Raw genomic sequence first — 25,971 nt, forward strand, 5'->3', positions numbered from 1 at the left:
ATGGTCGGGTCAGATAGAATATCTGTCTCACAAAATTGATATGTAAGATGATCTTATAGAAGTTTCTATGTCAATAGAAAGATAGAGATAACATGATTAATTTTTTATTGTATCTTGATGCAATAACAAAAATAACTATATAATCAGAAATCTTCAAAATTATTATAAAATATCATAATTTAGAAAATAGTAAAATTATCCTCCTTGTATAAATATTCTACTTATAATTTTTTTTAAATTTTTCACATAATCTCTAAATTTTCTACATAAAAACTTTACTATAAAACATAGAGTGAGTCTCATGTGACGTCTCACGGGTCATAATCCGTGAGACGGGTCAACTCTACCCATATTCAAAATAAAAAGTAATACTCTTGGCATAAAAAATAATACTATTTCATGGGTGACCCAAATAAAAGATCCATCTCACAAATACGACCCGTGAGACCGTCTCACACAAGTTTTTGCCTAAAAGATAAAAAAATTAATTTTTGTACCAACATGAAAAACCAAATTTATATTAACTGGTGCCTAAGGCCCTCTTTCTTCTTGGCCCCATTAGCATGATCAGGAAGTTTTTTTATCTTTTTACATATAAATACATTTTTATCCAAAATCACTAATTTATTAAATTTCTAATATTTTAAAATTTAAACTTTTTAATTTCGCCCACCTTCTTCCATTACTCTTCTTCCCAGTTCCCACCACAGTTCAACAAGAGCCAACCCACGCCATTTTCACTCCCTCTTTCTCTCACTACCAAAATGCACTCCAGATTCTTGCTCTTCTTCTCTGCAACGATTTTCTACGTGAGTTCTCAATAAATCTGTAATCTTTTGTGATAAAGTTTGTTATCTTGGATGATTTTTGTTCATGCGTGATTGTGAATTTGAATTTGTTCTGTAATTGATTGTATGTGTGTGTTATAATGTTGATGATGTTAATGCAGGTGGTATTCTCCGGCTCCGGAGATGATTCCGGCGAGAACCCGTTTACGCCGAAGGGGTATTTGATCCGTTACTGGAAGAAGGAGATATCCACCGATTTGCCGATGCCGGCGTTCTTGCTCGACAAAGCTTCGCCGTTAGCCACGGTGGATTTTGCAGGTTTCTCGAGGCTCGCCGATCAGCGGGCGTTATCTTTTCAACTTCCCGATTTCTGCAGCAAAGCTAACCTCCTCTGTTTCTCCGATTTGTCGCCGAGTCTCGAGAAGCACGACAGCAACGCGAATTTCGCTGTGTACCTGAACAAGAACTTCACCAACTATGGGGACGGCCGGCTCGGCGGGGTGGATTCTTTCAAGAACTATTCCGACGGGGACAATCTCCCGGTGGACTCGTTCCGCCGCTACAGCCGCGACTCCACCGGCCATGGAGATAAATTCTCCAGCTACGCCACGGATGCCAATGTGGTTGACCAGAGCTTCAACACCTACGGCACCGCCGCAACCGGAGGAGCAGGGGATTTCAGTAACTACAACAATCAGGTGAACGTGCCAAATCTCCGTTTCACTTCGTATTCAGACGACAGCAATGGCCGGAAGCAATCCTTCACCGCATACACCGATGAAGCCAATTCTGGCGACCAGAAATTCACCAGCTACGGCAAAAACGGCAACGGCGCCGCCAATGATTTCGCCAGCTACGGCAAGGATTCCAATGTAATGGGCTCGACTTTCACCAACTATGGCGAGAATGGGAATGCCGCAAATGACACATTCACTTCCTATGGGACAAACACCAATGTACCTGAAAATACTTTCAAGAATTACGGCACTCAAGGGAATGCAGCAACTGAAAGTTTCAAGAATTACAGAGACCAATCCAACGTGGGAGACGACAATTTCCAATCATACGGCAAGAATTCCAATGCCGCGAAGGTGGATTTTGAGAACTACGGGAAATCCTTCAATGAGGGGACAGATAAATTCAGCGGCTATGGCAATGCTGCTGTAGGCCAAGCAGTCGACTTCAAGATTTATGGACCGAACAACACTTTCAAAGATTACGCGAAAAAGGGTGTCACCTTTACGGGGCTGTCCAACGAAAGCTCGGCTATGGGGGCCTCTTTGGTAGCCACGGGCGAAAAGGTTAACAAATGGGTGGTGGAGCCAGGCAAATTCTTCCGGGAGAAGATGTTGAAAAGTGGCAATGTGATGCCTATGCCTGATATCCGTGACAAAATGCCTAAGAGGTCGTTTTTACCGAGAGTGATCGTGTCGAAATTACCCTTCTCGACGTCCAAAGTCGACGAATTGAAAAAGATTTTCCACGCCGAAGATGACAACTCTACCATGTCAAAAATGTTGACAGATTCATTAAGCGAGTGCGAGAGACCACCTAGCCCGGGGGAGACAAAGCGTTGTGTGACCTCGATCGAAGATATGATCGACTTCGCAACATCCATGCTGGGGCGTAACATCATGGTTCGGACCACGGAGAACACTAAAGGGTCGAAAGGCGACATCATGATCGGTAAGGTCAGCGGAATCAACTCAGGGAAAGTCACTAAATCGGTGTCTTGCCACCAGAGCTTGTTTCCCTACTCGCTCTACTATTGTCACTCGGTCCCGAAAGTTCGAGTCTACGAAGCCGACATTCTCGACCCCAAGTTGAAGGCAACCATAAATCACGGTGTCGCCATATGCCATATCGATACGTCTTCTTGGAGCCCTGGCCATGGAGCCTTCATTTCTTTAGGTTCAGGTCCAGGAAAGATCGAGGTTTGCCACTGGATCTTTGAGAACGACTTGACTTGGGCAGTCGCAGATTGAGATTATTTTTTCCTTAGTTTTGGTTCATCCAGTTGTGTTACACAAAGGGTAAACCACTGGTTTGACCTTTCAGTTTAACTCTATTTATTCATATTATCATTACCTTCCAAGTTTACTTTTATCACATTCAACTGTTTATACTTGGAAAGTCAAATTCTTCTGTCACTAAACTTTAACGTGTGTACATTTCCCGTGTCAATTTTAACTCTACGGAGGTTTTCCACCTTAGCATATGCAAGAAAGGTCTTTTTGTAAATCATCCGATTCATCTACTACGGAATACAAGGATTCCGGTAACACTTGGTATGAACTCTTAGTAAAATATGACATATACCCACATGATCCAACGACTCTCACTTTTCAGCTGGTGGGCGAACACTAAATTTCAAGATTGGCACGACGCCATTGGTATGAATCTATCACTCACTCACGAGCAACCCAAAATGATGCAAAATGACAGTTGAGAATACTGTTCTACTGATAAAGATCATAAATGCAAAAGTGAGAAACGGAGGATGAGAGGAGCCAACAAAAGGGTGAAATGGAATGAATCATCAGACCATAAAAACGATGAATGCTCACATGTAATGGTAATAGTTTGGTGGTCCTCATTATCCAAATATTATATAGTCTCTGTGTTTGCTTTAATGTGGGTGGGAAGACGACGCCATTTTCCAGCTGTTCTTGGACCAATCCCTCCTCTTTCCTTTAGTTATTTACTCTCTAAAACACTTTCGGAACAAACCACCGAAAGCCCGTGGCGGGGCGATGCACGTTTTAATCCGACACATTTTTTATAACGTTAGTGTAACAAGAACGAATGTGTCTACTTGATTTATGTTGTTACGGGCTAAAACACTCGTACGATGCCTTCATTCATCGTGGGAAATGGAAGTTGAAAAATCTTTCGTTCAATTGATTATATCTTCATTGTTATATAATTGTTTCTATCAGATCTTAATGTTATATGAACTATAACTTATCGTTATATTTTTAATCTAACTGTCGAATTAATTCGACTGTTTCGATTTGATCTTTTAATATAAAAACACATTATGTCTTGACCATGATATCCCTTTCATGCATTAAGCATGAATATTATAATTATTACCTAACAGACAATGTTGTGTTTTAGTTTTTGTGCTGTCTGTTTGGAGATTAGAGATAATTAAGAAAGCACATAATGCATGCTCTATAATTTTGAAAGTATCAGATTTTAACATATAATTAAAACATAATTGGCCAATTAAATTAACCATTAAATTAACCCAAATAATTGGTTAAAATCAAGATCCACTGTATTTATTCATATCTCTAGTCTTTTCCTTCTCTACTCTGCGACCAAACCCTAGACCACACAGACATGGATCTCCTGCTATCTTCGTACGCCGGGGAAGACTCCCCGCCCCACGGGAGCTCCGACCCGGATTCCTCCCCGACCCGAATCCCCCTTCCCTCGAAATCCGCAGCCCCGAATGTCGACGACACCATGCTCTCTCTCACCGTCTCCGGCCAAGCCCACTCGCAGGTCCACAAACCCCTCGACCCGACCCAGCACGTTGTCTCCTTCAACCCCACCTACGACCAGCTCTGGACCCCCATCGTCGGCCCCGCGCACCCCTATGCCAAAGACGGCCTCGCCCAAGGTCTCCGCAACCACAAGCTGGGATTTGTGGAGAACGCGTCTATTGAGCCGTTTGTGTTCGATGAGCAGTACAACACTTACTATAAATTCGGGTACGCTGCTGATCCCTCTGAGAATAGGTACGTTGGTGATGTTGTGGGTTTTGAGAAGAACGATGGGATTACTGTTTATAATATTCCGCAACACGAGCAGAAGAAGCGGAAGCTTGAGAAGAAGAAAGAGATGATGGAGGAGAATGACCAAGTGGTTGATGCGGTGGAGGTGGACAATCCCGCGAGTGAGACTTGGTTGATGAATAATAGGAAGAGCCCGTGGGCGGGGAAGAAGGAGGTGGTGCAAGGTGAGTTGACGGAGGAGCAGAAGAAGTACGCGGAGGAGCATGCAAAGAAGAAAGCTGAGAAGGAAGGGGTTGAGAGGGAGAAAGGGGAGTCTCACCTTGATAAGAGTACGTTTCATGGAAAAGAGGAGAAAGATTATCAGGGGAGGTCTTGGATTGCGCCGCCTAAGGACGCGAAGGCCAGTAATGATCATTGTTATATACCCAAGAAATTGGTTCACACTTGGAGTGGTCATACTAAGGGGGTTTCGGCCATCAGATTTTTCCCCAGGCATGGTCATTTGATACTGTCCGCTGGAATGGATACAAAGGTGAAGATATGGGACGTGTTTAATTCGGGGAAATGCTTGAGAACCTACATGGGGCACAACAAGGCCGTGAGGGATATTTACTTTACTAATGATGGGACAAAGTTTCTGTCTGCTGGTTATGATAAGAATATAAAGTATTGGGATACAGAGACTGGACAAGTGATATCCACTTTTTCGACTGGGAAGATTCCCTACGTTGTGAGGCTTAACCCGGATGATGATAAGCAGAACATACTTCTGGCAGGGATGAGTGATAAGAAGATTGTACAGTGGGATATGAATTCAGGGCAGATCACACAGGAGTATGATCAACATTTAGGGGCGGTAAATACAATAACTTTTGTGGATGATAATAGAAGGTTTGTGACTTCAAGTGATGACAAATCGCTGCGGGTATGGGAGTTTGGGATTCCGGTGGTTATCAAGTATATTAGTGAGCCGCACATGCACTCGATGCCTGCTATTTCTCTGCATCCAAATAAAAACTGGCTTGCTTGTCAGAGTTTGGATAATCAGATACTTATATACAGTACCAGGGAGAGGTTCCAGCTGAATAAAAAGAAGAGGTTTGCGGGCCACATAGTTGCTGGCTATGCTTGTCAGGTCAACTTTTCACCGGATGGGAGATTTGTAATGTCAGGAGATGGCGAAGGGCGGTGCTGGTTTTGGGATTGGAAGAGTTGTAAAGTATTTAGAACTCTCAAGTGCCATGATGGAGTTTGTATTGGTTCTGAGTGGCATCCCCTGGAGCAAAGTAAAGTGGCAACCTGTGGCTGGGATGGCTTGATCAAATACTGGTAAAAATTCTGATCTTGGTTGAGTATGAACCATCTTTTTAATTAATGCTATATATATGTTAAACATTCAAATATTTTTTTGGAAACTAGTCGAGGATCTCGTTACGGCCTCATGGCAGTAGTTCTAGACCATTTTAGCAAATGTGAGTGATTGGGAGTTGGTGTGACAGATGTTGGCATTTTGGATAGTTTTTAATGACATAGTTCTTTTGGGATACTGAACGATACAATTTCATATCAGACTGGTGTTTAGTTTAAGGCCTTTGCTAAATTTCAATTTAAGTATTCTGTGCTCTCTTCAAAATAAGTGGTCAAATTTGGGGACATAACTAGGAGTAAATTTACCATCTGCTTATGGGAAAAAACCAGGCAACGTTTGGTTTTGATTTTTATATTTTGGAAAATATGTTAGAGAAATGATTTTGGAAATTAAAAGATGGGTTTGGTTTTATTTTCCGATGAGATAATTTTTATTGTTTGTATCAAATCACGTAGGAGTATTTAGGTAGATATTATTAAATACTATTTGAATTGATGTTTTCGTGGATGGACTAGAGTGAAGTATTTTAAAATATGATATAGTCATTAAAAATGTTTTTGTATTAACTTGTTTTGGGAATTGAGAAAATTTTAGTTAAATGTAAGGACTTTGTGGAAAGTAGATTTTTGGTAAAAGGATTAAGAATGAATGATATTTTCAGGAACGAAAGATAGGTTTTAGAAATTAAACCTGGCATTAGGCAGCTTTCCTGGATTTTGGTGCTGTAGCCGAATAGATAGCGAGATAGCTCCATTTTGGAGATTCTTTTGCAGTTGTTTATTTCACATGAGACTGGATGCCTATATCAAACAATGAGACTAGATACACAAAAGTTACAGCCCTATATTTGTCCTTGTTACGAGAATATACTTTTGTTTTCCTCATAGATATACTTGGACTTCTTATGGTGCTTAACATCCATGTAGCTATAAACACGTAAAAATTGGAAAGATTAAGCTTATTATGTCTGTCCGAATTCCAGATGTTTGTCTAGAGAGATTTATCTCCTCTGTTAACCTCGATTTGATATTTTGGTTTCTTTCAACTTGTTTTTCATGAGTTATTCATAGATTTTGATTGATGGTTTCTCATGTGTAATTGACCACGGATGCATGCTTTCTACTAGTTCCTGCGGTCATCCTTGGCTTTTCAGAAAGTTCAAATATTGTTGTAGAAAGATTTTTTTTAGATTCTTAATCGGTCAAGAACAGTCGTACAAAACCAAGATTGCTCTGAATACTTGTCTTTTAAGCTTCCGAACTGTTAAAATGCATTTTGTCCTGCATCTTCAGGATCTCGTCCTTGAGTTCTAGAATTGACACTTTGATGTCAGACCTATCTTATGACCTCTTAGTATTGTCGCTTCGCTATAAGAAAATGCTTTACTTTAGTGTTTTGTTTAAATTAAAAAGTATCCCGTTGAAGTAAACACACATCTGCTCATGGTTCATCTCCTTGTTGAGCAACTTAGTGACAGGGGTAGACTCCAAATTCATGCACCGCAAGGATCCATGCTTTTTTAAAATGCAGAAATCAAATCTGAACTTTGTTCTCTGTTTCCAGGGACTAACTGAGAGGACGAAATCATTGGCCCCTTACTAACGGATGAGCTCATTCCAAGCGCTCACTTGGCTGGAGGGCTCGGCTGAAAAAATCTGGAGTCAGGCTCTTGCAGTTCAGATGAAACTGAGGACAATTCAATTCTAAATCTCCGTGTTCGATCTTCCACCCTTCCGGTTAAAGTTGCTGGTTCGTTACTATGAGTGTTAAAATTTTGTAGCATATAAGAGAAATATTATCCGTGTAACTTTTGTGGCCCGTTGAAGGGCCACCATTAAAAGGACATGTAGGCTATGTTTCCTGCTTTTATTAGTTTTCTTGATTTACTGTGTGACGATAGAGGAGATAGCAAGCTTTTTTTATTTGTTTGGTACGTGGGTTTCCTTTTTCTATAATCACCCCCTCGGATGAGGCTAAATATGGTCATGTGGTTATATTTTGGACATTTTTAAAAAAAATTGTCTTATTCTTTTATGTTGTTTTGTTTTGTTATGGTTTTTTAACAGATTGGAATATACAATGGGATGTTGGATTGGGATGCTAGAATCTATCGCTGCTTCTACCATCAAACCAAAAGGGGGCTAATTGCACTAGGAGGTATCATGTGAGAGTCTAAAATGCATAAAACTCCTGTAAATTATTATTTGATAATATGTTATTTAGACTCAATCAATATTTGAAAAAATACCCATCAGAGATAGTATTTTTCAAAAGGAAATATTGATCAAAACTAAATAACTAAATACCTCAGAAATAATTATAGATTAATAAATTTTTCTTTTTTTAAAAAAATAAAACAAGCATGTTTAATCTGTTTTGAAAAAACTAAATCACGTTCACATAATTTGCAAGTTGTTTTATGCAAAGGATTTTCCTTTTTTGTAAAAAAAAAAATTTAACCAGAGATATCGATGCAATTTGCTCACTTAAAAGACTTCTTAATCTTAAAATTTTATAAAAAATTAGGAGCTTATAGAAATCGCAATGTTAAAGAAATTTTTTTTTAAAAAAAATTTCTCGTTAATTTTACAATTACGATACGACTTCTGTTTATATTTGAATATAAAGTTGTATTATGACCATGTGCACTCCCATTATGTTAGTATGAAACTGGGAGCGATTAATATTAACAGCAATGCTGGAGTCGAACCCTACTGCTTGGAAGCCATTTGTCCGAAGAGTTGGACAACAAACGCTTGTGCTTGTAGCTATGTAATAAAAAATAAATTTAAATAAATTACAAGAAAAAAAAATAGTTACCAAATATTTAATAAAAGACGAAATTAAAAAATTATATGCATGAAATTAAAAACTCCAGGTTTGGATTCTACTCCTCTTAGGTGCGCATTGTCTCTCGGAACCGTCTCAAACTATATATTTTGATCGCAGCATGTTCTTTCTCGAAAAATATAACTTGTATGTTATATATGTTATTGTTTGTACTAAAATTAAAATTTTGGCTCGATATGACTTATTCATGAAATGTTGAATTAAACGGGCTAAATTTAGTTTGACTCAAATTAATTAGGAGTAGGTCTCATGTGAGACCGTCTCACGGATCACAATCTGTGAGACGGGTCAATCCTATCCATATTCACAATAAAAAGTAATACTCTTAGCATAAAAAGTAATACTTTTTCATGGATTATCCAAATAAAGATCCGTCTCACATAATACGACCCGTGAAATCGTCTCACACAAGTTTTTGCCATTAATTAGACGCAGACAAAGAGATTTGAATTAAGATATTGAAAAAGAGTAGGTCTCTTGTGAAACGATCTCATAAATTTTTATCTGTGAGATGGGTCAATCCTACCGATATTCACAATTAAAAGTAATACTCTTATCATAAAAAGTAATATTTTTTATGGATGATCCAAATAAAATATCCGTCTCACAAAATATAACTTGTGATATCGTCTCACATGAGTTTTTGATATTGAAGAAAGTCGTCATCGTTCAAAACAGTTTGAATATCTATTATCTATTACTTCTATTAAGAATCTTTCTAATAGAGATAAAATTGTTGGTCTGTTTTTTGATCTTCCAACTTTGCCCTTGGTCTGTTTTTTGTTTTCCTAAGTTTGCCCCCATTTGGCCTCAAAATTACATTTTTGTTTTTATTTTTTTTAAAAAAATTACAACTATTCAAATAGCATTTTAGTCCCTCAATAATTTGTCGAATTTTACTTTAATGCATAGATAATTATAAAAAAAATTCTATTAAGAATCTGTCTAATAGAGACAAAATTGTTGGTCTGTTTTTTGATCTTCCAACTTTGCCCTTGGTCTGTTTTTTGATCTCCCAATTTTGCCCCCATTTGACCTCAAAATTACATTTTTGTTTTCATTTTTTTTATTTCAAAAAACAGTTTTGTTTTTATTTCTTTTAAAAAAAATTACAACTACTCAAATAGTGAAGAACCTAAAGGGGGGGAATAGGTTCTTTAAGGTCCTTTAGCGTTTTTAAAAACGAGTTTGCAAAAATTGCAAGCGGAAGACTTGAGGGACAATCACAAATAAAAATGAATGCGTAAAGTAAGTGCGTAAAATAAATGCGTAGTAAAGTAAATGCGTAAAGTAAAGAGGGATAGAGATGTTTATGGAAGTTCGACGAAGAATCGTCTACGTCTCCCCTTCTCGATGAGGATCGAGGTATCACTATGACGACTTGGCTTTAGGAGCTCCAAGCTAGCTTTTACAACCACGCCTCGATGCGTCTACTTGGCCTTGAGGGCTCCAAGGATAGCCACGAACTTTACAACCCACTCGAGAGTATTACTTTCACTCTTTTTCTACAACTCTTTTGATATTACAACTCTTTTAATCAACGCACACAAGAGATAGTAGAAAGCTTTGTAAGAGACAAGAGAGAATGGAGTGGGATGATTGAGAATGCATCCTCAAAGGCCTATTTATACTAGTCTTGGACGCCAAGGTTCGGATCTTCCGTTTGTGCTTCGGAACTTCCGATGTGATTGAAATCAATTTGCGTAATTCTGGCATGACTTCGGATCTTCCGTTCCTGACTTCGTAGGGTCCGAACATATGTTTCGGAGGGATCGATCAAACTTCGTTTCTTCTGAACAGTTCTTTTAGACAGTGTATGAACAACTTCGGAAGGTCCGAACTCCAGTTCGTACCGTCCGAACATTCCCGCGTTTCCGGAGATTTGAAATCTCCGGATTGAAGTGATTTGATTGCTTGTGTTCAGAACGTCCGATCCAATCTTCGGAACGTCCGAACTTGCTCCTCGCAGCTTCCGAACAGCTTCTATTTTGCTTCTGATTGGCACAATTTCGGAACGTCCGAACCAAATTTCGGATCTTCCGACCGTAACCTTGTTCTTAATTTCCTGCATGCCTCAATATAAAACATTAGTACATTTTTAATCCAAGTTTTGGTATCATCAAAACAAAAACTTTGGGATATGTTACAGCATTAAAAACATTAATCTCATCCTCGAGATTTGTATGCGTTTAAGGCGTAACAATCTCCCCCTTTTTGATGATCACAAAACTTGGTTAAAAATTGAGAAACAATAATCAACATAATCTAATGGTTATTAAATAACTCCCCCTTAATCAAATAACAAGTCTAAGAGGTTGAATTAATAGCAATTTTAACCAAATAAATTCTCCCCCTTTTTGCGATAATCAAAAAGACATAAGCATAAAGAGAGACAAATAAACAGGTAAAATATCCACTAATAAATGCAAGTCTTTTATACAATGATGCATAAAGATAAAATAAACAAAAATAACAAAAACATAATCTAAGAATCCGCATCCCGCGACTCTCTATGGCTCCTCATCTCAGCCTCGATGGAATCAAGACGCGAGGAAGTCTCAGTATGATGGCGCTCTAAGGTAGACTCCAAAAGAGAGAAACGAGTGTCGAAACGAGTCTCCAATCGCTCGAGATACTCGAAAATCCGATCGTAGGGTCCAGAGGGAGCAGGCGGAGTGAAGCCATGAGGAAGGTCATCCATGGTCATCAAAGGAGTGCTAATAGGGTCGGGACCACGCTGCTGGGATGTAGAGGGAATATCAGACGAAGGGGTAGGAGTGGTACCCGTAGTAGGAGGACCAGCGAGAAATCCTCTCGTCTGAACGTGAGGAGGAAGAAGACCGAAGAGAACATGAAAGTGTTCGGTCGGACGATAGGACGCAAAGATGCGATCCTTGTCGACGACCCAAGAGGATAAGACGGGATTCCAAGAGAGTCCCATCTTAACAACGGTATCATGGTCGATAGTCTCGCGGGGAGAAATAGACACGGATTCTTCATCTGCAAAATCAATGTCCAAATGGGCTAGAATCCGGTTAATGAACCGGCCAAACGGAAAAGAGACGCGAGTAGAAGTAGCCGCGTACTGCATGGCGTACATAAGAAAACGGGGAAGGTTAAAAGAGCGCTGGGAGACTAAGTAATAGAGAATGTACAGATCGAGATACTTGCAAGTGGAGAGGTCTCCACTGCGAGGAACAATGGAAGAAGTGATAAGCTTTAGAACAAGCTGAAGCTGAGGAGGAAGGTCCTTCGCATGAGGACGGTCATCGGCAGGAGTAGGCGGACGACCGAAGATGGTGGTCAAGGCAGTGACTCGATCAAAAGTGGGGTCATTCTCAGTCCAAGACTGAGAAAAGAACTCACTCGGTCCGTCTCGAGGAAGATCGAACCAAGTAGAGAGGTCGGCGGTAGAAAAAGAAATGAACCGACCCTGAACAATGGTAACAACACGAGTGTCATCACCACCAAGAACTAAGGAAAAGTTCGCATAGAACTGATGCATGAGAGAGGGGTAGATGACATCGGGTACGGAAGGTAGGAAAAAATTCCCCCAACGTTGAGACTCAATAAAAGTAATCAACGTAAAGGAATTCGCACGGAGGTATTCGGTGTGAAGGGTACGACCAGGCAGAATGTTACGGGTTTCGAATTCAGGTGGGATAGGACGAGGGTTGGGTGGTTGGGTAAGATCATGGTGAAAGGCACCGTGACGAGGGCGAACATTTCGGCCAGCTGTGTTACGGCGCGGAGGCATAGTGAGTAGCGGGTGTTTTGTGGGGAAAGAAAGAAGGATGTGAATTAGCAAATGAATCAGAGGATCCGAACGCCTATTTATAGGCCATGTTCGGACGGTCCGAACATGAGTTCGGACGGTCCGGAATGCGAACAGATTGGTTATCTGGCAAGACGTTCGGACGATCCGATTACCAATCGGACATTCCGATCCTAGAACGGAGGCTACGAGGAGTAAACGGAGGGTCCGAAGTTCGACAGTCAGGCATTGGGAAGGCGCGAACATTAAATGACATCGGAAGGAGGTTCGGACGATCCGATGTATGTTCGGATGGTCCGAAGAGTGAATCGGAGGTTCTGGAACCTATGGTCAGGTTCGGACGATCCGAACACATTCGGTGGATCCGAAGTGAAACGAAGCATCCGAATAAGGAACGGTGATTCCGAAGTAGCCAAGATGAGGAACACCTAAAATTTAAAATATTTAGCACATAAAAGAATGTTGAGCCATAATTATGGATAAATACAATTAATTTGTATTATCCGACATTATAATGCTCACATTAATAATACTCCCCCTCAATTTAACAAATATGTACGAGAGTATTTGACTAATGTTTACAACTCAATCATGCCAAGTTCACCACGCAAACGAGTAAAAGTAGATTCATCTAGTGGTTTTGTAAAAATATCAGCAATTTGATTCTTGGTGTCAACATAGTGAAGTTCAACATCATTTTGCTCAATGTGATCACGAATAAAATGATGTCGAATGTCAATATGTTTTGTACGAGAATGTTGAACTGGATTCTTTGTTAGACATATGGTGCTTGTATTATCACAAAAGATTGGAATTTTTGAAAAAGTAACACCATAGTCGAGTAATTGATACTTCATCCAAAGAATTTGTGCACAACAACTACCGGCAGCCATATACTCGGCCTCAGTCGTTGAAAGTGCAACACAGTTTTGCTTTTTAGAAAACCATGACACCAAGCAATTTCCCAAAAAGAAACAAGTACCACTAGTGCTCTTTCTATCCACCTTATATCCTCCAAAGTCGGCATCACAGTAAGCTTTTAAATCGAAAAATGAGTTCTTAGAATACCATAATCCGAGATTTGGAGTATTTGAAAGATATTTGAAAATGCGTTTTAAGGCGAATAAGTGTGATTCCTTTGGACATGATTGAAATCGTGCACACAAGAAAACACTAAACATAATGTCAGGTCTACTAGCAGTCGCATAGAGTAGGGAGCCAATCATGCTACGAAATAACTTTTGGTCAACAGGTTTACCTCCCTCATCTTTGTCGAGTCTGACTGTCGTGCTCATAGGTGTGGATGAGGCTTTGGAAGACTCCATCCCAAACTTTTTGAGCATCTCCTTGATGTACTTCCCTTGGTTGACAAAGAAACCATCCTTGCATTGCTTGATTTGGAGACCAAGGAAGTAGTTGAGCTCGCCCATCATGCTCATCTCAAAGTGATCCTGCATAAGCTTAGAAAAATCTCTACACAAGTATTCATTAGCAGCACCAAAAATAATATCATCTACATATATTTGTACTATCAGCAAATCATTATCTTTAGTCAAGGTAAACAAGGTAATATCAACTTTACCCCTACAAAAACCATTAGACAGCAAGAAAGTAGACAATTTCTCATACCAAGCTCTAGGAGCTTGTTTCAAACCATACAAAGCCTTATTAAGTTTATACACATAATCAGATAAGTGCACATCTTCAAAACCAACAGGTTGCTCAACATACACTTCTTCTTTCAAATCACCATTAAGAAAAGCACTTTTAACATCCATTTGAAACAGTTTAAAGTCTCTAGAGCAAGCAAAAGCAAGTAGCATGCGAATGGATTCTAGTCTAGCAACAGGGGCATAAGTCTCATCATAATCAATTCCCTCTTCTTGACTATATCCTTTAGCTACTAGCCTAGCTTTATTTCTTGTGATTGTACCATGCTCATCTAACTTGTTCCTAAATACTCATTTAGTTCCTATGACAGGTCTATCAGTGGGTCTAGGTACAAGATTCCAAACTTTATTCCTTCTAAATTCATTTAGTTCATCTTGCATAGCAATAATCTAAGAATCATCAAGTAAAGATTCTTCTATGTTCTTAGGCTCTATGTGAGAAAGAAAAGCAAGATAATTGCACATATTAGAAGAGCGAGTAGATACTCCCTTCGATGGGCTACCAATGATGAGGTCCATGGGATGATCCTTGTGCGTAGTCCACTCCTTCGGAAGAGGTGCGTCCTCTTGATCTTTAGGAACATCTTCTAGGCTTGTGGACTCCAACTCTTCGCCAAGGATATCTATATCATCATCATCAGAAACAACAGGTCTAGGCAAGCAAGGGTTAGTTTCATCAAATATGACATGAATAGATTCTTCAACTAGTAAAGTGCGTTTATTAAAGACTCTATATGCTTTGCTAGAAGTAGAGTAACCAAGAAAGATACCTTTGTCCGATTTAGCATCGAACTTACCCAGGTTGTCCTTACCATTGTTGTGGATGAAGCATTTTGATCCAAAAGCGCGGAAGTAAGAAATGTTAGGCTTTCTCCCTCTCCATAGTTCGTATGGAGTTTTCTTGAGAATTGGCCTTATTGATACGCGATTGATGATGTAACAAGCAGAACTCATCGCTTCAGCCCAAAAATATTTTGGTAGAGAATGCTCACATAGCATGGTCCTTGCAATCTCTACTAGGGTCCTATTCTTCCTCTCAACGACACCGTTTTGTTGAGGAGTTCTAGGACAAGAAAAGTTGTGACCAATGCCTTTGCTTTGACAAAAAATTGAAAAATTTTCATTTTGAAATTCCGTTTCGTGGTCACTACGGATTTGTTTGATCAAAAGATTTTTCTCATTTTCAACCTTTTTTGACAAAAATTTTGAAATGATCAAAGGCATCACTTTTGTGGGCTAAAAACAATGTCCAAGTAAAACGTCATCCACAATGACAAAAGCATAGGATTTACCTCCTAGACTAGTTGTCCTCGAGGGACCACATAAATCTAGGTGAAGTAATTCAAGGGGCATAGAAGTGGATACAAAATTTTTATTTTTGAAAGATTCCTTTGTGTGTTTACCAAGTTGACAAGCATCACAAAAAGAATCTAATTTTAAATTCAGCTTTGGCATTCCGGAAACTAGGTCAAGTTTTAAAAGTTTTTCTATGGTGCTCATCCCAACATGACCAAGTCGTCTATGCCAAAGAATGTTCTCATCAACATTTAATGTTACAAGGCTTTTTATTTTTGAAAAAGATGAAATCTTTAAATCGACCTTGTAAACATTTTCACTTCTATAACCTTTGAAACTAATGGATTTGTCAGTTGTGAGTGATACAGTGCAATCGTGTGGTATGAATTTGACTTCATAACCCCTATCGCACAATTGACTAATGCTTAAGAGGTTATGTTTAAGTCCTTTCACAAGAAGTACATCATCAATAATAGTAGAGTTAGATATACCTATTGAGCCGATACCTTCTATGATCCCTTTGCTGTTGTCTCCAAAGGTCACCGATCCCTTTTCTTTTGGTCGAATGGATTGTAGCAGCTTTTTTTCTCCCGTCATGTGTCGAGAGCATCCACTGTCAAGATACCAAGTGCTCGATAACTTGTCTCCCCTTTGTCCCTATAAGATTGAGATACAATTTGATAGTTGGTACCCGTTTCTTTGGGTCTTTTGAGGTTAGTAGTAGTTGGGGATTTGGGGATCCATTTCCAATAACTATTCTTATTGTGTTGGTGTCTAAGTTTCTTGCATTTAGGTCTTATATGGCCTATCTTACAACAGTAAGTGCATGTGGGTGGTGTTCTTAGTTTTGCCTTTGCGATAAGACTAGCGAAGTTGACTGATTTCTTTTCATCTCCTAGACCTCCTTTGTCGAAGTTACACCTTTGCATACTCAAGAGGTTTTCTAGTTTACCGCTACTCACATTGAACTTGTTGAAGGCTTTCTCTAAGTCTCTTAGGTTTGTCTTGAGCTTAGTGTTGTCATGCATCCTAGCTTCTAGTTCAGTTTTAAGTTGCTTATTCTCATTTCTAAGTGACTTAGCCTTATTGTACATACTAGTGTAAGCGGAGAGTAATTCATCGTAAGAGGGTACCTCGTCGTCATCCGAGTCGGTCAGATGATCTTCCTTTGCCATGAAGCATAGGGTAGACTCCTCTTCGTTGTCGTTGTCGCTCCACGTGGCTAGAAGGGCCTTCTTCTTGTCTTTGCCGGCCTTCTTCTTGGAGGGACACTCGTTTGCATAATGACCCTTTTGTTGACAGTTGTAGCAGGTCACTTCCTTCTCAATCTTTTTGTCCTTCTTGTTGAAGTTGGAACTCCGCATGAATCTTTTGAACTTTCTAGTGAGGAGTGCCATTTCTTCATCGTCGCTATCTTCAAGTTGACTGGTCAAGGCGATCCCTTTCGCCTTTACTTTGTCGTCATCTTTCTTTGTCTCCTTCTGGGTAGATACTTCAAGTTCATGGGTCTTTAGGGTCCCATGAAGTTGATCAAGGTCGTAGGAAGCCGCATCTCCCTTGTTGGATTCAATGATAGCCGTGCGCTTTGCATCCCATTCCGCCGGTAGTGCTCGAAGGGCTCTCCTCCACACTTGTTTAGTTGGGTAGTTCTCACCAAGTTGGGCAAGCTCATTGATGATTTGGGTGAGCCGCCGGAACATGGTGTCGATATCCTCCTTGGGTTCCATCTCAAAGGTCTCGTACTTGAGTTGGAGAAGATCTATCTTCGTTTCTTTGACTTGATTGGTTCCCTCGTGGCAAATCTCCAATTTGTCCCAAATTTCTTTGGCGGAGGTGCAAGCCGAGATTCGGTTGTATTCATTCATATCTAGGGAACAATGAAGAATATTCATAGCTTTAGCATTTTGAGAGATAAGTTTCATATCGTCCTTGGTGAGGTCATCCATTCCCTTAGGAATTTCCTTATCATCCACCGTTTTCATGGGGATATAGGGACCTTTCACCGTTATTTTCCAAAGGTCGTAATCGACGGATTGGATGTATAGAGATATTCTATTCTTCCAATATCCGTAATTGGTACCATTGAAAAGAAGGGGACGATTTGAGGATTGTCCTTGGGCATACTCGCTTGCTAGATTGGCCATTTTAAAAGATTTTGAAAAACTAGGCTCTGATACCACTTGAAGAACCTAAAGGGGGGGGGGGGGGGGGGGAATAGGTTCTTTAAGGCCCTTTAGCGTTTTTAAAAACGAGTTTGCAAAAATTGCGAGCGGAAGACTTGAGGGACAATCACAAATAAAAATGAATGCGTAAAGTAAGTGCGTAAAATAAATGCGTAGTAAAGTAAATGCGTAAAGTAAAGAGGGATAGAGATGTTTATGGAAGTTCGACGAAGAATCGTCTACGTCTCCCCTTCTCGATGAGGATCGAGGTATCACTATGACGACTTGGCTTTAGGAGCTCCAAGCTAGCTTTTACAACCACGCCTCGATGCGTCTACTTGGCCTTGAGGGCTCCAAGGATAGCCACGAACTTTACAACCCACTCGAGAGTATTACTTTCACTCTTTTTCTACAACTCTTTTGATATTACAACTCTTTTAATCAACGCACACAAGAGATAGTAGAAAGCTTTGTAAGAGACAAGAGAGAATGGAGTGGGATGATTGAGAATGCATCCTCAAAGGCCTATTTATACTAGTCTTGGACGCCAAGGTTCTGATCTTCCGTTTGTGCTTCGGAACTTCCGATGTGATTGAATTCAATTTGCGTAATTCTGGCATGACTTCGGATCTTCCGTTCCTGACTTCGTAGGGTCCGAACATATGCTTCGGAGGGATCGATCAAACTTCGTTTCTTCTGAACAGTTCTTTTAGACAGTGTATGAACAACTTCGGAAGGTCCGAACTCCAGTTCGTACCGTCCGAACATTCCCGCGTTTCCGGAGATTTGAAATCTTCAACACTTCGTAGCTTCCGATCATGTCCATCGTAGCGTCCGAAATCTACTCAATCAACAGTCAGATCAATTTGTCTCCGGATTGAAGTGATTTGATTGCTTGTGTTCGGAACGTCCGATCCAGTCTTCGGAACGTCCGAACTTGCTCCTCGCAGCTTCCGAACAGCTTCTATTTTGCTTCTGATTGGCACAATTTCGGAACGTCCGAACCAAATTTCGGATCTTCCGAACGTAACCTTGTTCTTAATTTCCTGCATGCCTCAATATAAAACATTAGTACATTTTTAATCCAAGTTTTGGTATCATCAAAACAAAAACTTTGGGATATGTTACAGCATTAAAAACATTAATCTCATCCTCGAGATTTGTATGCGTTTAAGGCGTAACAAATAGCAATTTAGTCCCTCGATAATTTGTTGAATTTCACTTTAATCCGTAGATAATTATAAAAAAAATGTACACACACGCACCGCGTGTGCAAAGTAGCTAGTGTCAAGAAAGAAATCGTGGGTCGTGTGAAGAAGTGACATGAAGTGAAAAAAAACTTAGATTTAAAAAAAACGTTTTTCTTCTTTTTAGTCTATTTACAATCATTTTAAGTATTTTTCATTATAGATTTCAGCAAATTTTATTACATGTTCTATGTTTTGCGAATTGTTTGTGATTTGTAAATATATAACAATGATAGTAGTTTATTTCTTCAATTTTCAGACCATTTTTCTTTGTTTATGGCGTAATATTTTAATAGGAGAACACACAATCATATTTGGTTTCTACATCAGTTTGAATTTCTAGAAGTTAAATTCTATTACTTTCACTCAAGTTGGTGCATTTGCACCCGACAGACACGCCTGCGTCCACAAATTTTTTTAGCAAACAACAATTACAATTATTTTCGATTAATTTATATTAGAAACCAAACCCTCCGTATTTGATGACCTTATGTATACGAGGAGTGAGTCTTATGTGAGACTGTCTCACGGATCTTAATTTGTAAGACGAGTCAATTCTACTCATATTTACAATAGAAAGTAATACTCTTAGCATAAAAAGTAATACTTTTTCATGGATGACCTAAATAAGATATCCGTCTAACAAATACGACACGTGAGACCGTCTCACACAAGTTTTTGCCGTATACGAGTTAAAACTGATAGAATTCGTATTGTATTTTAGGCTGAGATTAGAAAATTTAATATAAGTTAGTTAATAATATCATACAGATTTTCTTAAAATGTAAATATTTCGAAAAGGTGTACTCTGTTTTATAACCTCTAACAATATCAATAAAATAAGATTCTACTAAAAATACCCAAAAAAGAGTTTTTGATAATTATTTAAATATAATAATTTTACCTATTTTTAAATTTATGATTTTTGTGATTTTTTTCGAGAACATGTCTTTAAATTTATGAGTCCGTAGATACTAATAAGTTTGGAACAAATCTTGCAGTTTATACAAGATTGGAACATGTTTATTAGTTGGTTTAGTCGATTTTATGTTATATTAACCAAAAAAAAAAATCAATCTAAACCTTTTTTAAAAAATTATTGTTAATAGGTCTCTCATGAGACATTTTCACGGACCTTTATTCGTGAGACGAGTCAACTATACTCATATTTGTAATAAAAAATAATAATATTCCATGGGTGATCCAGATAAAATATTAATCTCACAAAATTGACTATATTATCTTATAATTTTTTTTTAATCGTGTCTGCTTAGGAAGCTAATTTTGTTAAATCATTTCTACGTGGAATATAGATACAAATCCTACTATGACATATACACCATACAAAAAAATTGGAGAAAGTAAAAATGCGTTTGCCGGGAGTCGAACCCGGGTCTAATGCTTGGAAGGCAATTATCCTAACCGTTGGACTACAAACGCTCATGTTTGATGATAAGATTTTATTTTTATAAGTTTCATAAATAATTTACAAAGTTTAGCTTTTGATAATTTACTCGGAAGCATTCTGATTCGAGTACTGATGGAGATTAGCCTCGGCCGCCTCAGCGGCGGCGGAAGCCCGTGGATTAGGCGACAGATGCAAGTTCTCCGTTCAATGCTCCCGCCTACATCCTCCCATTCGCTCTTTATTGCTCACCGTTCTTGTTCTCATGGCCGTTCTCTCTCAATCTCCCGGGCCGTCACATGTCAGTCCTCTCCCACTTCTTCAGGCAATCCCTCTCTAAGTATACTTATTTAAGTGTAAATAATACTTGATTTATGCCTGTTCTTCTTAAGATTTTCAATTATTGAACTGGGCTTTCGGCCCTTTCGAGATTAATATGTTTTAGATCGTGTTTAGGTTCTAAGGAGAACAGTCAAATCCCGATGAAGGGCTCCAAGGTTTTGTTAAAAGGGATGAAATATCCTGAACTTGAGGTATTTCACTCCATAGCCGTTAGCTCGTATTTCTTCTTAATTGTTGTTTTTTACCTTCTCGTCTTTCAAGTTGGTTTCTTTGTAGCATTGCATGGCAGTGATCTCATGGTTTTCAATGCGAGAGAGGCAACTACTTGACAAACTTGGTTGTAGGAATTAACTTTAAAAGCTCCATTTTGTGAGATCGAGTCACACTTTATTAGTAGACTGTATAGTATATTGAGAAAAATCTGAACTTTTAGAAGATTAAGTATGAAGTTTAATTTTTTATTCAGGGCCACTGGCTAAAGCTGCCTTTTTGCCCACCTTGTGAGATGAATGTTTGGCTGTGTTCCAAGCAGGAGCGGAGTCGTAGGGTTGTCACCTCTCCCTAAAAATGGGAAAATTGTGTTTTTATGTGTTAAGAAGTCCTATTCCAAAAACTACCTTAACGATATCATCTGTCCTGGGGAGCAGCTGATAGTCCAGAGGCCCCTCGATACTTTCCCGTGGTAGCATAGACGTCTCTCCTTACCAGGGAATCAACATTGTATGTAATTTTTCTACAACTTAAGTCTAGTATGCTCAAACTATTGCTTATGGATCAAATTTCTGATTCGGACCTTGTTTGTAAGCGATCTTAGATGTTAGACGCTGATGAACTTTTTCAGTATGAGCTTATTCTATTTATCATATGACCTTCCTTTTGCCTCACTCAGTATTTATTTTGATCTATACATATATCAGTGGCAAAGAGGAATACCAGTCTAACTATTATTAAGTTAATTTGCAGACATAGAACTACAATAACTCAACGTCATCTCTCAGTTTTTTTCAGAAATCAATTTTTATCACTGTTATTGCTGCTTATTTTCTGTTGTCTGATGTAACAGAAATGGGTTCAGTCTCATGGCTATAGACCTGCTCAGGCCATGATGCTATGGAAACGCCTTTATGGAAATAATCTTTGGGTACACAACTATGAAGAATTAGAAGGTTGTTCTCTCTCTCTCTCTCTCTTTCTAGGCTAGATTTCTTGTGACGCACGTTCCATGCTGGAATATTAGTTGTGACACCGCTTCTTGTAGTTTTGCTTCATAGTTTGAGCAGATGGGAATGAGGGACCCTATCAGCAATCCTTGTGAAAGAACATTTTTATCGGGGAAATGATTTCTAGGTGGCTTGTATTATTCTTTTTTGAAGAGTTAACAATACTCAAAATTTGGTGAAAAAATAATAATTTCAGTATTTTCCCCACTCAAGAGTCTTTCATCAGGTTTTCCTATTTGGCTATTTTCATCAATTGATCTACTATAATGCAGCTGTTTTCTCAAAACCGAACAAAGCTTAAGGATCCTTCATCAAGAACGGCAGTACATATTTTTAATGATGCCCTGTTCTTTTGCTACTTTTGACACTGAAATTTCACTTTCCGCTGCCAGGTTTGAATAAGGATTTCAAGAGGATGTTGAGCGAACATGCAGATTTCAAGACATTGCATTTGAAGGATATGCTCACAGCATCGGATGGAACCAAGAAGGTAAAGCAATCTTTTAGGCTGTTTCGATACCTCTGAATTTCTGTATAGCTTCTTGCTTGTAGGACTACGGTCATATATGTCAAAACTTTTCGAGAACTGTCACATTTATTTGGAACACACAGGAGGTTACAGATTTTATTTACATTGGAAGATGGACTGGTGATAGAAACTGTTGTGATCCCTTGCCGTGGGGGCAGAAATACAGTGTGTGTTTCCAGTCAAGTGGGTTGCGCCATGAACTGCCAATTTTGTTACACTGGAAGGCAAGACCATCAAAACCAATCATTTTCAATTCATTTTCTATTTTTAATTCACCCTTGTTTCTTTAAGTACTAGGAACCTCTGCTTTGGTCTCGTTTCAATATAAGCTCCTGCTTTTGGGAAGTGGATTGCTTTCTTGTAGTAAATACCGTAACTAAGATACTTCCATTGATTTGTATTGCAGAATGGGATTGAAAAGAAATTTGTCTGTAGCTGAGATAGTGGAGCAGGCTGTTTTTGCAAGGCGCTTGCTTTCACAGGAAGTAGGCACCATTACAAACATTGTATTTATGGTAAGTTTATGATTTGGAGTTGCTTGTATTTATCTGTCATATCTAATGACCCCATTGATCAAGAAGTTGGTAAATTGCATGTTATTGGCTCTACCAGAAACTGCGGAGCGATTTATATGTTTGAGAGAGTGTTAGCCTAAGACATGTATTGGGTTCGGATTTCCCTATTTGTACTTATTGTCTATCTTGGTGTTATCGTTGAGAATTGGCACAATGGAAGTTGCAACTTGGGAAAGGCTATTGTTATTGTTGAGAACTGGCACAATGGAAGTAGCAACTTAGGAAAGGGCTATTAGTGTCATTAAATGTTGCCTGCTTTCACATTATAAAATGGAATAAAGTACATATGCTAAATATTATCAAGTGCAAGCTGACCTAAGTAGGCTTCTACGCGCTTCAAGAGGTAAGCAATGTCGCATGTCCCATGTCGGTGACACAGGCTGTGGAGTGACTTATAAATTAGAGTGGCTCCCCGACTTAATAGATTAGTCCTTTGTGTTAGGACTTTTTCCTTGCTCTTGTGTCTTAATATTTGAATACCTCTGTCATTTTCCATCCATATTAATATTTCCAACAAGTTCGTGTTAATCTTTGGAGGATTTTACTTTAAAACATCAGTATTGTACTTCTCACAAAATCATTTCTCAAATTTATCCCGACGTAGGGAATGGGCGAACCACTTCACAACATCGAGAATGTCATTAAAGCTGCAGACATTATGGTTGACAATCAAGGCCTTCAATTCAGTCCTCGTAAGGTTACCATTTCAACCAGCGGGCTAGTCCCTCAAATAAGACGTGTACTGAAAGAATCAAACTGTGCATTAGCTGTCAGCTTAAATGCTACAACAGATGAGGTGCGTGCTCTCAGTCTCATTCTCTTTCAAGGCGAATTTACTGGTTGATGATTCTTAACGAAATGGGAGAAACTAACCAGGTTAGAAATTGGGTCATGCCGATAAACCGAAAGTATAACCTCAGCTTGCTTCTGGGCACCCTTCGAGAAGAGCTTAGTTTTAAACACGACTACAAGGTCTTGTTTGAATATGTAATGCTTTCTGGAGTAAATGACAGGTGGTGTATCCTTTGAGTGCCATTCATTTTTTTCTTTGGAGTTTCCATGTTTCAATAAACTTTTACCGTTTCTTTACACAGTATTGATGATGCAAAGAGATTAATCGAACTTGTCCAAGGTATTCCGTGCAAGATCAATCTCCTTTCTTTCAATCCTCATTGTGGATCACAGTTTAAGCCAACAAAAGAAGAGAAGATGATAGAGTTTCGAAATGTACTTGCTGAAGCGGGGTGCGTTGTTTTTTTAAGAATGAGTAGAGGCGATGATCGGATGGCTGCCTGCGGCCAGCTTGGCGAGCCGGGTGAAATCCAGGCCCCTTTGTTTAAAGTTCCAGCTAAATTTCAAGCTGCACTGGAGGCTGTAGCTTGAACATGCCCTTTTTTGTGCGTCGTCTTTTGGACATTTTGTGCAAGAATAACTTATCATGTTTCAAAGGTGGACATAACGCATAAGCTTTTATCCACATTTTTCTTTCCATTGGAAGATGTTATATTTGTGCTGCTTCGTAATAATGAGAACATTTCAGAATGTGAATGTGAAACTGATAAATAGTAGTTAAATCTCTGCTTAGAAGCTTCTGATATTTTAACTTATTCTACTCCTTTTCTTCTTCAAATGTTGTCCCCATAAGAAGCGTGCCATCAGAATCAAATGTACACAAGAAACTCATATAAATCTTGCCAAATAAAAGAGGTTCACAAGAAACTACAAGTTAGCTCCATCAGTATTTTTTTTTAAACAATAGATGTCATATAAATGAAATAGAGAAAAATTGTACAAGAGTATGCGAAAAGGTAGATAACTCATGCAGTCCACAACTCGGAAAGTCATGAGGTTCTTGTGATGGGCATCGTTAAAACCTCTTCGTAGAAAAAACCCAAAGGGAAAAATTCAAAAACCTACAAAGAAGAAAAAAAGTACCTTACAGTTAATTGATAATAAGAGAAAATTATTAACTCTATCATTATATCCAATTACAAATTACCATATTTCATATCTCAAAAAGATTACTCTAAATCATCTATATTTGTTCCTTTCCACCCGAAAATTGGTTCTTTTCATTTGAAAGTTCTTCCCGAAGATCATCCATGTCGTAGGCCGATGGTCCAAAAGAATCCATTAATGTGTAAAGAGTGAAATTAACGTTACTTTGAGCTGCATCAAGTTCATGGTCAACCAAAAAAACGTTTTCCAGATTTTCGATATTATATATTTGGTCAGTATTGTCTGAAGTACTCCCAAAAGTATATGGGAGTTGTCCACCAATTTGATATGCCGAACTTGAAAAATTATGTTTTGCATCATCAGATAATTCGGCTAATGTACCAAAAGATCAATATCTTGAAAAATTGTTTCAATTGACGTGAAATTAATTTTTTTATAATTATCCGAATTATTCATGCAATATTGTCAAGGAATTAAAACTTTTTTCTCCTACGACTGATCATATATGTAATTCTGATTTTTAATGATATGATTATAATATCTGAAATAAAATAGAAATTTTCAGTCAATAATTGTAGTAAATCATTTTGCTTTTTATCATTATATTTTTAAAGTCAATATCTACTATATATCCAAGTTTAAATATTATTTATCTTATAACAAAACATGTATATTAATTTAAATTTTTTTTAACAGTGTTACTATAATCATTTATTTTTTTGACTAGGTCTCTTGTAAGACGGATCTCACGAATCTTTATCTGTGAGATTGGTCGACCCTACCGATATTCACAATAAAAAATAATACTCTTAGTATAAATAGTAATATTTTTTCATGGATGACCCAAATAATGTGTTATTTTGGTAAACAAATTTAATAATATTGACGTAAGGGCCCAATTTAACATATTATTTGGAAAAAAAATAGTTAACAGTTTCTGTTCATCAGCGAATTTCGATTCCCCGATTTATACAAGGTAAGTGGAAAACTTCCTCTGATTATATCTCTTTATTTTTCATTTCTTGTTTGAACAAGCTG

The 25,971-nt window shown here is 38.5% G+C and overlaps 3 protein-coding genes and 1 non-coding gene across 6 annotated transcripts; 3 read left to right on the forward strand and 1 right to left on the reverse strand.

Moving 5' to 3' along the window:
• The first annotated feature begins 673 nt into the window (after positions 1-673).
• LOC140837136 (polygalacturonase-1 non-catalytic subunit beta-like) lies at positions 674-3,045 on the forward strand. Its single transcript, XM_073203177.1, has 2 exons — positions 674-809; positions 950-3,045. The coding sequence occupies exons 1-2, from the start codon at positions 765-767 to the stop codon at positions 2,771-2,773; spliced, it is 1,869 nt and encodes a 622-aa protein (XP_073059278.1). The 5' UTR covers positions 674-764; the 3' UTR covers positions 2,774-3,045.
• A 1,017-nt stretch (positions 3,046-4,062) lies between these two features.
• On the forward strand, positions 4,063-8,161 carry LOC140837137 (uncharacterized). Of its 2 annotated transcripts, XR_012119224.1 has the most exons (3): positions 4,065-5,863; positions 7,467-7,652; positions 7,970-8,161. XR_012119224.1 is itself a non-coding variant. In XM_073203179.1 (1 exon), the coding sequence occupies exon 1, from the start codon at positions 4,137-4,139 to the stop codon at positions 5,865-5,867; it is 1,731 nt and encodes a 576-aa protein (XP_073059280.1). In that variant the 5' UTR covers positions 4,063-4,136. The 2 variants fall into 2 exon arrangements, 1 of the variants encoding a protein (XP_073059280.1); XM_073203179.1 differs by lacking the exons at positions 7,467-7,652; positions 7,970-8,161 and having other exon boundaries at positions 4,063-5,867.
• A 12,110-nt stretch (positions 8,162-20,271) lies between these two features.
• Positions 20,272-20,343, reverse strand: TRNAG-UCC (transfer RNA glycine (anticodon UCC)). Its single transcript has one exon. It is a non-coding gene; the product is annotated as a tRNA-Gly (tRNA).
• A 69-nt stretch (positions 20,344-20,412) lies between these two features.
• Positions 20,413-24,581, forward strand: LOC140837139 (uncharacterized). 2 transcript variants are annotated; one of them, XM_073203182.1, is made up of 9 exons: positions 20,413-20,633; positions 20,765-20,841; positions 21,714-21,816; positions 22,263-22,360; positions 22,493-22,623; positions 22,806-22,914; positions 23,579-23,770; positions 23,851-23,987; positions 24,069-24,581. In XM_073203182.1, the coding sequence occupies exons 1-9, from the start codon at positions 20,444-20,446 to the stop codon at positions 24,355-24,357; spliced, it is 1,326 nt and encodes a 441-aa protein (XP_073059283.1). In that variant the 5' UTR covers positions 20,413-20,443; the 3' UTR covers positions 24,358-24,581. The 2 variants fall into 2 exon arrangements, with proteins under 2 accessions (XP_073059283.1, XP_073059284.1); XM_073203183.1 differs by having other exon boundaries at positions 20,413-20,609.
• The last annotated feature ends 1,390 nt before the right edge of the window (positions 24,582-25,971 follow it).

The sequence above is a fragment of the Primulina eburnea genome, chromosome 7 (genome assembly GCF_022965805.1).
Source record: "Primulina eburnea isolate SZY01 chromosome 7, ASM2296580v1, whole genome shotgun sequence".
NCBI lineage: Eukaryota > Viridiplantae > Streptophyta > Magnoliopsida > Lamiales > Gesneriaceae > Primulina > Primulina eburnea.

Bases quoted from the DNA above. Each gene is read 5' to 3' on its own strand.
- LOC140837139 (XM_073203182.1), top strand. From the start codon at position 20,444: ATGGAGATTAGCCTCGGCCGCCTCAGCGGCGGCGGAAGCCCGTGGATT. The intron at 20,634-20,764 runs GCAATCCCTCTC...GATCGTGTTTAG, and splicing joins GTCCTCTCCCACTTCTTCAG to GTTCTAAGGAGAACAGTCAA. The intron at 20,842-21,713 runs GTATTTCACTCC...CTGATGTAACAG, and splicing joins TGAAATATCCTGAACTTGAG to AAATGGGTTCAGTCTCATGG.
- LOC140837136 (XM_073203177.1), top strand. From the start codon at position 765: ATGCACTCCAGATTCTTGCTCTTCTTCTCTGCAACGATTTTCTAC. The intron at 810-949 runs GTGAGTTCTCAA...ATGTTAATGCAG, and splicing joins TCTCTGCAACGATTTTCTAC to GTGGTATTCTCCGGCTCCGG.
- LOC140837137 (XM_073203179.1), top strand. From the start codon at position 4,137: ATGGATCTCCTGCTATCTTCGTACGCCGGGGAAGACTCCCCGCCCCAC.